The sequence below is a fragment of the Dermochelys coriacea genome, chromosome 3, assembly GCF_009764565.3.
Source record: "Dermochelys coriacea isolate rDerCor1 chromosome 3, rDerCor1.pri.v4, whole genome shotgun sequence".
Taxonomy (NCBI): Eukaryota; Metazoa; Chordata; order Testudines; family Dermochelyidae; genus Dermochelys; species Dermochelys coriacea.
In genome coordinates, this window is record NC_050070.1 from 75,684,182 (window position 1) to 75,697,749 (window position 13,568).

General features: G+C 40.4%; 1 protein-coding gene across 9 annotated transcripts in view; it reads right to left on the minus strand.

The window, feature by feature from the left end:
* Positions 1 to 13,568, minus strand: part of FBXL4 (F-box and leucine rich repeat protein 4) — a 109,452-nt gene that overhangs the window by 68,739 nt on the left and 27,145 nt on the right. For all 9 annotated transcript variants that reach the window (XM_038394670.2, XM_043510677.1, XM_043510683.1 and 6 more), the window contains one exon: positions 4,712 to 5,057. In XM_038394670.2, coding sequence (XP_038250598.1) covers positions 4,712 to 5,057 — 346 coding nt within the window. The remainder of the gene's footprint in view (positions 1 to 4,711; positions 5,058 to 13,568) is intronic.

A 13,568-nucleotide genomic window follows, 5' to 3' on the forward strand; every position in this document is an offset into this window, starting at 1 on the left:
CGCAAAAAGAAAAGGAGTACTTGTGGCACCTTAAAGACTAACAATTTATTTGAGCAAAAGCTTTTGTGAGCTACAGCTCACTTCATCGGATGCAGGTAGGACTGCTTCCCAAGGAAATTGTGGACCTGCCAGAAAGGTAAGGGAACTTATGGGGAAATGGGACTAAAACTTTGGGTGCAGATCATGATAAACTATCAATATGCCCCTTTATAGGTATCCCTACATTCTTTTTGGTACCCTTTCCCCACCACCATCCTTTTGGTGGTGGTCAGGTCATCCTGGCTCATCAGACTTGGTAACATTCGGAGCTGTGTTTGGGGCTTAGCTGGACGGCCAAGTCACATTAGTGTTTGTCTTCTGAACTCCCTGGAGCTGATGAAAGTCTACTGGTTCATACAGGTAAGAACCAATTTCCCATTAGACTAATGTTTAGCTCTTCAATGCCTGGAATATATCTTTAACAATACTGTAACCACTAAATGTACTGTAAAAGCAGCAGAGTGTCCTGTAGCACCTTATGGACTAACAGATGTATTGGAGCATAAGCTTTCATGGGTGAATACCCACTTCTCAGATATGAAGTGGGTATTCACCCACGAAAGCTTATTTTCCAATACATCTGTTAGTCCATAAGGTGCTACAGGACACTCTGCCACTTTTACAGATCCAGACTAACATGGATACCCCTCTGATACTTAAATGTACTGTGTTTATCTACAGTAAATTTATTCAGCAATAGCATTTTAATTTGAGCAAAAGCAAATTACAACATCATTTAACCAATAATTTCCTTTCCAAAACTAAGTCAAGTTTGCACAGACTCTGGATTCTTCCTTTCTCCTTTGCCAGACAAATGGGTGTGGAGACCAATCAAATCTTACAATTTTTGCATTTTCTAGGAATCTCCACCAAGTTCTCCAATTTGATTCCTTCCAATCGGAAAGAAAATGTGCGTAACCTACATTAGCTCCTTATTCAGAACAAAGTTCCTCTGGGTGAGAGTCTGTGTTGCCAGAAAGAAATTATCAGGTAAATGGCATTATAATTTTCCATCTCCATGACCAGGTCTGCTACAACAGTATGTCAGCAAGCACCTAAGCTGTGAAAAAGGGAGCATGGACAAGCTATCAGGAAAAAAGTGTGTACTAGAAGCACTGATGAAAAAGACAGGAAGGGGTGATGGTATACTCCAGCTCTCTATCCTTGTAGCAAATGGCTCCTTAAGAGGGAACATACAGCCCTAAGTATCATGTGACTAAAGGTTTTATCAACAAATGCACATACATTCAATGCAAAGTAAATGTGTGGAGAGAGTGTCAAGTGACTGCTTTGCAGAATTTGTCCACTGGTGTTTTTCTTTACTCAAGTTGCCAAAGCCACTCAGGTGGAGCGGGCTTCATTCTTACTGAGCAAGCAACTTCCATCACCTACGTGCCTCAGGATGCAGGCTTTGACCGACATGGAAAAGATATACTGCAAAATTTTCAGTGTCTTTTTTAGAGTTAAAGAATGGAGTACACAAAGGGTGGGGGTGGGAGAAAGAGAGACACTGTTCTAAAAGGATCTTCCTGTCAGAGACAGGAATCAAATAATCTAGAGCTTTGAAAGGAAAAAGCCAGGGCCCAGTGGATTCTCTTATGACCCATGGACTTCCTGGTGCCAACTGGCAGAGCCAAATGCACACTGGTGGTCATAATCATTGCGAAATCTGTGTCTGGATAATATTTAAAGAGTTATGTATTTATACTAAAAAATTATGTTCCCAAGGTGTTGGGAGTTAATGCAGACCACCAGGAGGTGAAATAGCTTGGAAATGTTATTTTCAGGCAGGAGGTAACCGATACCTATTTCCCTGTCTGGTCATGTGTGTATTATATGTCTCACAATATAGGTCTATCTGCATATTAAGTCAGGTGAACGGAGAGATTGCAAAATCTGCAAGAGAGGAAGTTTGCAGGAGGAAACAAAGAGCAAGAGGGAGGGTTCCTGTTTATTAATAAAGAAAAAGGACTGTTCTCATATATCTTGGGGTGCAAGGGAACACATGGTACCCTTCACGTAGGAGGCAAATGGACTGTCTTGAAAGGATGGTCACAGACAACCTGGCTGTAAAGTGCTACATGGATTTTGGATGTACAATACTCTACAAGGCATGAGAGTATCTTGTTAATTAAGTCTAGGCTCTAGAATGCATGCTATGATTTTATTTTATATGTAATCATTTGTTTCCAATATTTCTACTTGTTGTTACTGGAATCTCTGTGCTTTGCTAAAATAAACTTAGATATGTATATAGTAAAATCAAAGCAGAGAGATGTGATCTGAGGTGAAACCGGTAAGCTGGGGTGTTCTGTTTGTTTGGTAGCAGCAAATCTGTGAACCCTGCAAGTGTTCGATGGATCAGGGGCTGGACATACACAAACACAAAATGTCCTTGATACCTGAGAGGCCATATAAATGCATTCATGAAACCCAACATATTAAAAAAAAAAGGGGGTAAAAAACAGTTAAAGCAGTACACTGAAAGGAGAGAAAAATGGAGACACACAAATAGGAGACAGGAGTTCATAGGCACAACAGAAATGGATCCAAAACATTTCTTTGCTGACAACTTTAAGGGCCTAGATAAGAATGTGACTACCAAAAGAAGCCTTTTGATAATCCAACAGACTAGTATACTGCAAATCAGTTTGCTCATTCTTTCTAAAACAGACCTATTTTTAAACACATTTTTCCTAGTTTAAGAAGTATTTTCTTTAAATGACGAAAAAAATAATGAACACAGTAATACATGACAAGATTTTCTGGGGCAGTTTGTGTCCCAGAGTACACTCAAAACAATAAAATGTTTTGCCTGGGTTTTGTGCTTTTGAGATATTAGGAGTAACAAAATATTTATATAAAACTAAACTATTCTGTGTGTATTGTGATAGCCTGAAAATGTTTTAGGCTGGAATACAGCTATTTCCCCATTAATTCAGATTGAATACTGAGCTGATTAGAATAAGGAAACAGTGAGGAATGAGGCCCAGAGCTTGAATATCACACAATTATTATGAAGAACCCTCTTTACACTGAATGTTGTATTTTAATACTAAAAACTTTAAATGAAAAGAAAAACTACAAAAACCAAAGTGAGCTGAAAGGAAAACTATTTTCTTTTAAAAGTTCAACCCTTTTGGCCCCTCCTCCTTGCTCCCCTTCCCACAATCTTCACTATTTTCCTCTTACATCCTCTCTTATTTCCTCCGTCCCCACTCATTCCCTTCAGCCAGGTTCTTCCCAGAATAGCTATAATGCACTGGTGCCCAGCTTGGCCCTTTAGATTCTATACATTGGCCCTCAGGGGTGGCTGTGTTAAGAAAAAAAAACTTTGTAATTGATTCTGAGTTGAAAATTTGTTCTCTGAGCCATGTCCTGCAATTTTAAAATGGAAAGTGATTGAACCAGCTCCAAACACCACCTCCCAGCATTTCCCCTTTAACACCAAGAGCAGCTCCGATTCCAGCTAGGAGCACTCTCAGTAGCTACTGTTGCACTGCAGGGGAAGGAGAATGTAACTGCCTGTTCTATTGCCTTCTTCCTTGCCAGGGTCTGGGAAGCCCAAGGAGAGCTTGCCCGAGTCCTGGGGGAATTCCTAGCAAAGGATGGTTCTTTCCCCCCCCCCCACACAACCAGCCAGCACATCCAAAGGAAGGTGAGAAAAAGGAAAAGCTGGAAACCAGTACCAGTTTTGGTTCCCCAATTCTCCCCCTCACTACAGCTAAGGGAAGCCTACAGACGGCTATAATCTGAGTAGAAGGCTACAGTCCCCAACACAGTGTACTAACAGTTGAGCACATTGTATTCCAGCCACTTCCCACGGCCAATATACCCTCTGCATTGGGGACTACAGGGAGGAAGTGAGAGGAGTGTCTTTGCTGGCCCTAAAGCTATTGGTGACTTCCCCATGATGAGTGTATTCTTCCCATTGAACTTACAGGTGGTTCCCGCGTTTTCCATGTTGCAGAGGAGGGGATCTGCAAATGCACTAGAACAGGACAGTGACTCTTATTGTGACCTCTTGACTTTTTCAAAATAATATGCAAAAGGTTGGAGATTGCTGCTTTAGTATATTTTGGGTTGTGTTTCAATACTGAATTGGGTGGAAGATGCCGAGATTTTCCCCAATACATACAATAAATACAAATATGTTGTATAGTAATTATTTTAGCAACAGAGTCCTGATGTCCTATGTAGACAGGGACAACGGGAAAGATGGAGGATTTAAACTATTTTTAAAATGATTTCTATTCAGTAGTTTGATTTTTGGTATTTTTCCTTCCCTTTCCTGTAAAGTTTGGAATTTTTCAAATGAAAGAAATGAAAAACCACAGCAGTGTGCATGTTACTGGGAAACAGATGAAAAATTCCGAGTTCAAGAGGCAGAACTGAGGGATTGTTGTAGCTAAGTTCAAATGTACATGCTCACAGTCTGGTTATCTGAACATTGACTGGCTAATAACCACCAAAAGTATACTGAGTCACTTATTATATGACTATTGAGAAATAACTATACAATGATTATGTAAATCACACACCCACCACTAGAATGCAAGGAACTGCATAACCAGTGAGGAAAAAAATATAGCTTTGGATCAGTAACTATACAGCATTTCTGCCCTCTGGTTGAGACAATTCCATTTTAGTATACGCAGCATTTTTTCCTTACCTCATAAGGCAGTTTATCAAAATACCCATTAGTTGTCCATTCCCTGAGGGCTGCAACGCTGAACTGTTTATTAAGACTATCCATTTCACAGTCATTCTTTTCTTCATCATCATCTTCATCCAAATCATTCATATCTATCATCAAAGTCTTAAGTGAAAGTATAGGTCTCTCTTTCACACCATGTAGTACTACTGCATCTAATTCAGCGTAATAGTCCTGAAGGGAACTATTTACTTCCAATCGAATTAGATTTGTGGGAAAGTCAATCTGTTTAATACAAGGTGTGAACTGGCGAGCCTGAGGAGAATTCACCTTGGTAGGTGCTTCTGACCAAAGGATTTCCCACCTACAAAAGAAAAATTGCACATATAATACAGTGATTAATACAAAAAGATGTGTTACTAATGTAAGTTCAGAACTTACGCACAATGTGCTACTCTGGCAAAAGTACAAGTATTTAGTAAGTTAGGAACATGGCTGAGAGGCCAGTTAAGGTTGCTTTATTTCCCCAGACTTCCATAACTATCTGAAAAAGAAAAAAATTCAACAGGCTCATCACATATAAAGATTTTACAATTATTGTACTTCCTTTGCACTACTGACTGATAGGATGTGTGCTCATGAACATACAAATGTGTTCTTTTACTAACATAAATATACAAATCCTTGTATCACAATTTATGCAAGTGTGGTAAAAATAGAATAACCTTGTATGATAAACTTCATATATTAGTACAAATATACTAAATATAGAACAGAAAGTCACATGAAGAACCATACAAATACTTAGACAAAACTTCTTCCTAATTCCCCTCCCCACAAGCACATTTTTAACAAAAAAACTATATATTAAAGATTATAGCATAAAGTCATTAAAATAGGAGTAGTTAATAATCCATATAATGACAATTTTTAAAGTGCCTAAATTCTAGTTTGTTGACTTTTTAGCAGATAAGCAAGATTTCTCTTCAAAGTCATTCATTGTGAAATGCCTCTTTAGTAGGGACCTAACAAATTCATGGTCCATTTTGGTCAATTTCATGGTCATAGATTTTTTTTTAAAAAGTAAATTTCATGATTTCACATATTGAAATCAGAAATGTCATGGTGGTGTAACTGTAGGGGTTTAGACCCCAAAAGGGGCTGTTGGGGGATCACAAGGTTATTTTAGGGGAGTTGTGGTATTGCCACCCTCACTTTTGCATTGCTGCTGACAACGGTGCTGCCTTCAGAGCTGGGCAGCCAGAGAGTGGTGGCTGCTGGCCAGGCACCCAGCTCTAAAGGCAGCACCCCACCAGCAGCTGCGCAGAAGGGTGGAAATACCAAACCATGCCACCCTTACTTCTGTGCTGCTGCCTTCAGAGCTGAGTCCTCGGCCAGCACCCGCCGCTCTCCAGCCACCCAGCTCTGAAGGCAGCAACCCCCTTCTGGGTCAGGACCCCCAGTCTGAGAAACACTGGACTCCTCCCTCCCATGAAATCTTTACAGTATAGGGTAAAACCACCCAAAAGATCAGATTTCATGGTCCATGACACATTTTTCACATCCATGAATTTGGCAGAGCCCTACTCATTACTGCAATGTTATGGATAAGAATTTAAAAACACAAACTTCAAGTCATCTTTGATCATTTGTAAATGTCTTGATTTTCTTTTTGTAACAAGCATTTTTTGAACATTTTTATCTTCCCCTGCTAGTACCTGGGCCCAATGGCAGGAGTACCAGGAGATGCATGAATTCCCATTCATACATCCGCTCTGATGCATCTCCTTCAGTGAATGGCAGTGTTACCAGCAGCAAACCACACTTGGAGTAGTCTAGAGAAAGAAGAGAAGCCCTATCCCCACCAAGCCTGTAGTGCTCCCCAGCCTTGTAGATAGGCCTGGGAATGGAGAGAGGTCTGCTCTTTAAATGTTTTCTGCATACTCCAAGTCATAGGGAGGGGTTTTACAGGTACTCCAGTCATAGCTGCTACTTCACACCGCTCCCGCTTCTTCTGCTTCCTTGAACAGGTAGATTGATGACAGGGAAACCTACAACAGCTACTGCTGCTGCTTCCTGTGGCATTGTATCTGCAGCATTCTCAGCACCCTACATATAAACCCAGTTAACTTTCACCAATTGTAGCTCCCTCCCATCTTTAACTATCCTTGTCCCGGCTTCAAAGATCTCACCTCAGCTTGGTTATCCTTTGTCACACTAGTCTAAGAGACCTGACATTGATTCTGCAGTAATTGGGCTCCCTTTCTGATAGAAGCTATCAGCACTCTGAATCTGTAACAAGTGTATGCTAATAACTACTTCTGAATATTTAGATAAATCAAAATATTGTGTACTCATACCAATACTGGACAATTAACTTGTCCTGCTAAACAGAAAATAAAATGTGAGCAACGTTTCCACTAAAAAAATTACTCCGTGCAAATAAGGCCTGGAAATTTCACTAGACAAAATTAAAATCCAGAATAGGAACATGTATCCATGCTTACAGGAAAATTTCCTTCCTTCAATAATAAGGTCAACAGATCTGTTACACTGGGTACTTCAACCTGCTTTCAGCTTGGCGACAGAACCAGACCTGGCAGTCACTGGCAGTGGGGGAATGCCCCACCTCCTGACGTTCCCCTGACATTACTACTCCAGCCAGGTTAATTCAAATCTACTTTTTAAAATTACAGATTGTGTTAAATATACAATTTCTTCTCCTACTGCAAAGCATGGTAAATTCTACCTAAGGACAACAAATCCAAATCTTTGGATGTTAATTTCCATCTCTATTCTGAATGATCCATTTGTCTTCAAAGTGGGCTGTGTCTACGGATTTTATTACTCAAAGGGAAATTTTCAGATAAACATGGATAAATTCTTCTATTCTCCTTCACGCTAAGGTCCACAGAGCTGTCACAACAGGATTTTCATAGAAGTGTGCCTCCAGGATGGAAAGCAGCAGCATCCTTTAAATATGGATATCTAAAATATGGTAGATTATTATGATTGAATGCATCCTTGTATTCACACCCTACACACCATTGTAATAATCATTGTACAAAATATCCATTGTAATGTACCATTTGAAAACTAAACTTGCTGGTCAATAAGAAAATTATCTGTTAAGTTATAAAATTCCCCTGTATGATGTTACTAGCTCATGTTCAAAAATCACACAGCCCTGCCCCAGGAAAAGTCCTAATCACAGAAATGTGTGCATCTCAATTTATATAAAAGATGTAAACAGCGTCCTAAGACAGGAGACAAGGAAAATCTGCGTTTCAGCAAACAGCGAGGAGAAGAAACAGCATGCACACTCTTTCACCACCAGACACCATGTTGCCTTCTTTACTGTTCGAATGAACTATAACTAGGAAAGTTAAATGCATTTCCCAAGGTGACTGAACTACAACGGTGAGGGGCAAAAACACCCCAAGTTCTCTCTCCCTCTCCATCTCTCTCCCCTAAAACAATACAAAAAAAAACAAACAGTGTTTGGATTTTGCTAGCAGATTCTGAGTTGAAAATTTGGTCAGAAATGTTTCTGGGAAGATGTGGTAAGAACTTCACCTCCAACCAAGTCTAGCTTGTTAAATTTAGAAAGTGTTTTATTTTTATTTCTCTTGCAACCACTTCTGACTTTAATGTCTTAAACCTGTACTCACTTTAAATATCTCTTTGTAGTTAAATAAAAATGAGTATTTTACTCATTAAGAAAAACTAGGGCAGTCAAGCGATTAAAAAAATGAATTGCGATTAATCACACTGTTAATAATAGAATACTGTTTATTTAAATATTTGTGAATGTTTTCCACATTTTCAAATATATTATTTCAATTACAACAGAATATGAAGTGTACAATGCTCACTTTATATTTACTTTTGATTACAGTATTTGCACTGTAAAAAACAAAATAAATAGTATTTTTCAATTCACCTAATACAAGTTCTGTAGTGCAATCTCTATCATGAAAGTTGAACTTACAAATGTAGAATTATGTACAAAAAACCTGCATTCAAAAATAAAACAATGTAAAATTTTAGAGCCTGAAAGTCCACTCAGACCTACTTCTTGTTCAGCCACTCACTCAAATAAGTTTGTTTACATTTGCAGGAGATAATTCTGCCTGCTTCTTGTTTACAATGTAACCTGAACGTGAGAACAGGCATTTGCATGGCACTGTTGTAGCCAGTAGCACAAGATATTTACGTGCCAGATGCGCTAAAGATTCATATGTCCCTTCATGCTTCAACCACAATTCCAGGGGACATGGGTCCATGCTGATGACTGGGTTCTGCTCAACAACAATCCAAATCAGTGTGGACTGACGCATGTTCATTTTTACCATCTTAATCAGATGCTACCAGCAGAACGTTGATTTTCTTTTTTGGTGGTTCGGGTTCTGTAGTTTCTGCATCAGAGTGTTGCTCATTTAAGACTTCTGAAAGCATGCTCCACTCCTCATACCTCTCAGATTTTGGAAGGCACCTCAGATTCTTAAACCTTGGGTCAAGTGCTGTAGCTATCTTTAGCAATCTCACATTGGTATCTTCTTTGCATTTTGTGAAATCTGCAGTGAAAGTGTTCTTAAAATGAACAACATGTCATCATTTATTCTAGCTACTACTTGCAAAGAGGTATTTTCTCCTGTTGTACTTCATGGACTGCTTCAATTCCCATACGACCTGGATTCCTGTCTATAGTGTCTGGCAGATGTTAGGATTATGAATTTAATTTTTGTGCCTCAACTCTCCATAGTTTCCCACTGTATCACTAAGATAGCTAGGAACTGATATGTCTGACTTCTGATCCAAAGGACCAAACCTCATATACTTGTATGAAACAAATTTGAATCCCACTCTTTCCCTCATAGGAGAAGTTCTTAGGCCATATAATTTTTAAGTTGAGAAGCACAATATTTGCATTACTGTCCACCCATGTCAGCATTGTTTGTGAAAGCATGCAGAGGCACTTAGAGGGTCAGACGACAATTCATATATTTATTTTTGTTGGCCTGATGCCATCTGAGGGTTTTTATGCCCAAAGGAGGAGGCTGGCATGATGCCTGCCTGTGAAGAGCCTTTATAGTGAGGAGCCCACAGTTTTCAGATAAAATCTTCCCTCATTAGAAGGGCCAAGTCCCTGAACACCAGGGAAAATAGTCACATTTATCTTCGGTAGTGATACTAGATTAGATTTTACTGAGAATACTGAGAAGCCTTCTGGCCTTATGAAATGGAGTCCAGGATAGAAAGAAATAGTGGGCTAAGGGGTCCTGTACTGCCTAGCAGTTAGTCAGCACCTGGGCTGCCCTCCCTCTTATCACTCCATAGCCATGTGCTTGGGGCAGGAGGTGGAATAGTGGCAAGGCATGGCAACCTACAACTGAGGCTGGGAACAATTCAGTTTTTTCCAGTCCTGCCTGCCTGCCTCTTCTCCTGCTTGGGGGAAGGGCAGTTTCAAGTCCTACTGGAATGCTCCAGAAACAGTTCTGGCACTTTTTTGGAAGCCGGAATGGCCTCTTACTGCATTTCCAGCACTTCTCGAGCACAGCACTCACTTACCGGGGAGGGGGTAAAAGTGTCCTTGCCCAGCCTAGATTGCAACTTGCCCAGCACAACTGACCTCTCCAATATTGCTTGGCTCCTGTCCTACTCAGGGAGGATGGACCCTGTCCTGGCTTAGCTGTGAGAGAAACTGCACTCTACCCACATTGTCACACAGCTCTCCTAATGAGACAGTAGATAAGGGGGTGAAGCAGGAGACTCACACCCTTCCTTTTGCCTCTGGCATTCTCAGTCTAGCTCTCTCCCTGAAACCTCCAGGAATACCAGTTGCGGCAAACACCTCAGAAGGGGAAACAGAGATGAGAGGGCAGTCTCCCCCAAAATCAAATGCAGCCTTGGGACACAGCTGAGAATTAAAGACACATTATTGAGCCAAACTGCTAATCTAACAATTTGAAAAAATATTTGGAATTTCCCTCAGGAAAGCTCTGCATCCGGGAGGCCTGGCTGAGTTGCCAGCCACTGAGGAGGCAGGAAAAAAAAAAAGGAGGGAACATTAGGAGACATGATATGCCCCTGCTGCCAGTGACCTAGAGGTCTGATTCTGCTCAAGCTGCAAATGGATCTGTGGACCTTAGCATGAAGAAGAAATGCATAACAAACTAAGTTACTAAATGAGAAATAATTGCATAGCAGCTACCAAATATACTGTGAAGTAGTAGCAGCACCTTCCTTGTTACACTCTGTCAGACTGATTGGGAAATAGCATGAGCTCCAAGAGCAGTAACTGAAGTGGGATGTCACCATACTAGTGGCATGGAAAGTGAAATTGTCAACCACAAAATCGAAAAATGGAGGATTTTTTTACCCTTTCAGATTTAGTAATCAAAGTTGCTACTGTAACAGGAGTTAAGTTAAAAAACTTTAGATAGAAAAGTGATTTCTGAGATGACAGCTCCCCTTTAAGTACAAAGACAATGTTCCAGTCTGACAGCAACAAAACGCAAATAACCGGAAAGTTTTAAGAGACTGATTCAAATGGAGAAACTAGTGGCATCTCTAGAGCACAGTTACTGGGAGGGGAGAATAAAAGGTAGAATTATTTTCCTCAGCTACAAATGTTTCTCCCAGTTTCCTTCAATTGAACTGGGAGGCAATAAAGGAGATCCTTATTGTGTGAAATGTTTTTTGTTTGGTTTTGGTGAGGAGAAAGTAGGTAGAGAGGGCCAAGTTGCCCTATTGGTACATTTGAATTATTACACCCATTTTGAGAACCTAGACAGAGCGTTGATTAAGGAGATAAAGGCAGAGTCTTGCACTGAGCTCTGCTTGGGTGTACCTCTGCGTCTTTGGGGAGCCCCACCTGGGGATGAGTAAATCTCAGTGCAGGATTAGCACACTAAAGACTAAGAACTAAGAGTACAAAAATAATTTTAAAAACCCACAACTGTCCAAGCAAGAAAGCAGAGGGAAAATCCTCCATTATTTAATAAGAAATTAACTGAAAAGTTTTGCTACAATGTTTTCTCATTCTCCAGACCTCTTAATAAACAAATGAAGACTGTACCAGTTCCCAGAAAACGAAAAAAAGGCAAAACTAGGTATTAAATAAGCACATGGTGAGTTCTGACAAAGTAGTGGGTACCTACTAGGAAAAGACACAGGTAAGATACCTAATTTCACCTAAATGGTGCATGCTGCTCTGTCACACTAATACTGATGGAGAGTAGCGAGCAGCAAGAAATAACAGTCTTTAGGGGAAAACAGCTCACCCACAGAGGATGAAAAATGTTTAAACTTCTTATATTTTAAAAGGCACCTTTAATGTAGAACACCTGGTCTGATCCACGAGGAGAAAAATTTCTTCAGTCTTCCTCCTAAGCCAGCAGGGCTTCACTGTCCAAGAATAAACTGCCCAACCCTCTGACAAGTGTTTAGGGAGTATTTTCTGGATCTAGTAGAGTAGAAGAGATGCAGGATTCTGGAATTGCTGGAAGTTGCAGTTATGATAAAATTATGAAATTTGCTCGAGTTCCAGGCTGAGGAATGGTTAGGTATGATCATGTTCAAATCTGAAGAGCTGTTTAGTGCCTTTCCAAGTGACTCCCTGAAAAGCTTGTTCCTATCAAAGGGAGCTTGAAGCAGACAGCGCCAGCAGCAGTGTCTGGGCCTAAAAGGTATAAGCCTCAATTTACTGCCATGGGCAGCAGCGTAGCAGCAGCAGAACCTGGATGAGAACCTCTCTCTAGACAACTACAGGACTTCTTAGCAGTGCATGAAGCACAAAGTTGGTTACAGAGCCACATGAGGGGAAATTACTCCGGGCATAGATGATCCTATGTTCACAAAGCCTCTCTTGAGCAAACAGTTAATCTTTTGGTCCACAAAATCCTTAAGAACCCTTGGACTTATAAATTTCCAGTGCAGAGAGTGGTCCTGGAGAAACTGAAGGAAGGTGGTGTTAAAAATGAAGAGGCGGAAAAATTTACTCATTTGGCCTAGCTACACTTAGTATAGCATTTTTGAGCGGTTCTCCGAGTAGATCTTTTTTACTCTGGATTTGGCCATTTAGAGTGCACAATCTTCTCCATAGACTCTAGTATAAGAAAAAGTCAAAAGAAACTCTCTTCCATCTTTACATCTTGGAAGGGTTCTAACCAACTAGGATCTGGGGAAAAGTATAGGGAAGGGAAAATTAGATCTATCAGCCCATCCATCTTATTCTGAACAAAAAGGCAATCTTCATCACCTGGATAGGTCCAAGTATGACATGGACAGGATAGTTCATTCTTCTCCACTAATAACTTGGGAAAATGCTGGTGATAGTTGGACAACTGCTCAGATAAGAGGCTGGTTGGAACTTCTGTAATGCCTCTCTTCTTATGATGGTACTTGGAAAGGAGATGACCCAGGGTAACTAATGAAAAATAAAGCAGCCAGGAACACGTGCAAGTCACAAGATCTGGATGCCTAAGAAGTTCCACAGGGCAGGGAGAGGGAGAAGCAGGGCCTTCTTTTTTCCTATGAGGAACTGAGACAAACTGTTTTGTCTAAGAGCATGGGATGGGGCTCAAAAGGTTCAATAATAGAATAATCTGAGGCTTTAGGGATGGATGCCTAACAGCACTGTTCCTAGAAAGAGAATCCTTGGATGACATCTTTGAAAACTTATAAAGAGAGACAGCATGGGTCTGAGATTCTGAGCAGAAGACAGACCAAACTACAGAGATTTTCATACTCCCTTGTACAGTTTGGGCAAAAAAATTCAACATAAGTAGCAGTTGGGTGGGACCCCACACCTTGAGCATTACTTCTCCTCACACAGATCTGTTCTTTGAATCTTGCAGTCATGCTTAGTCTC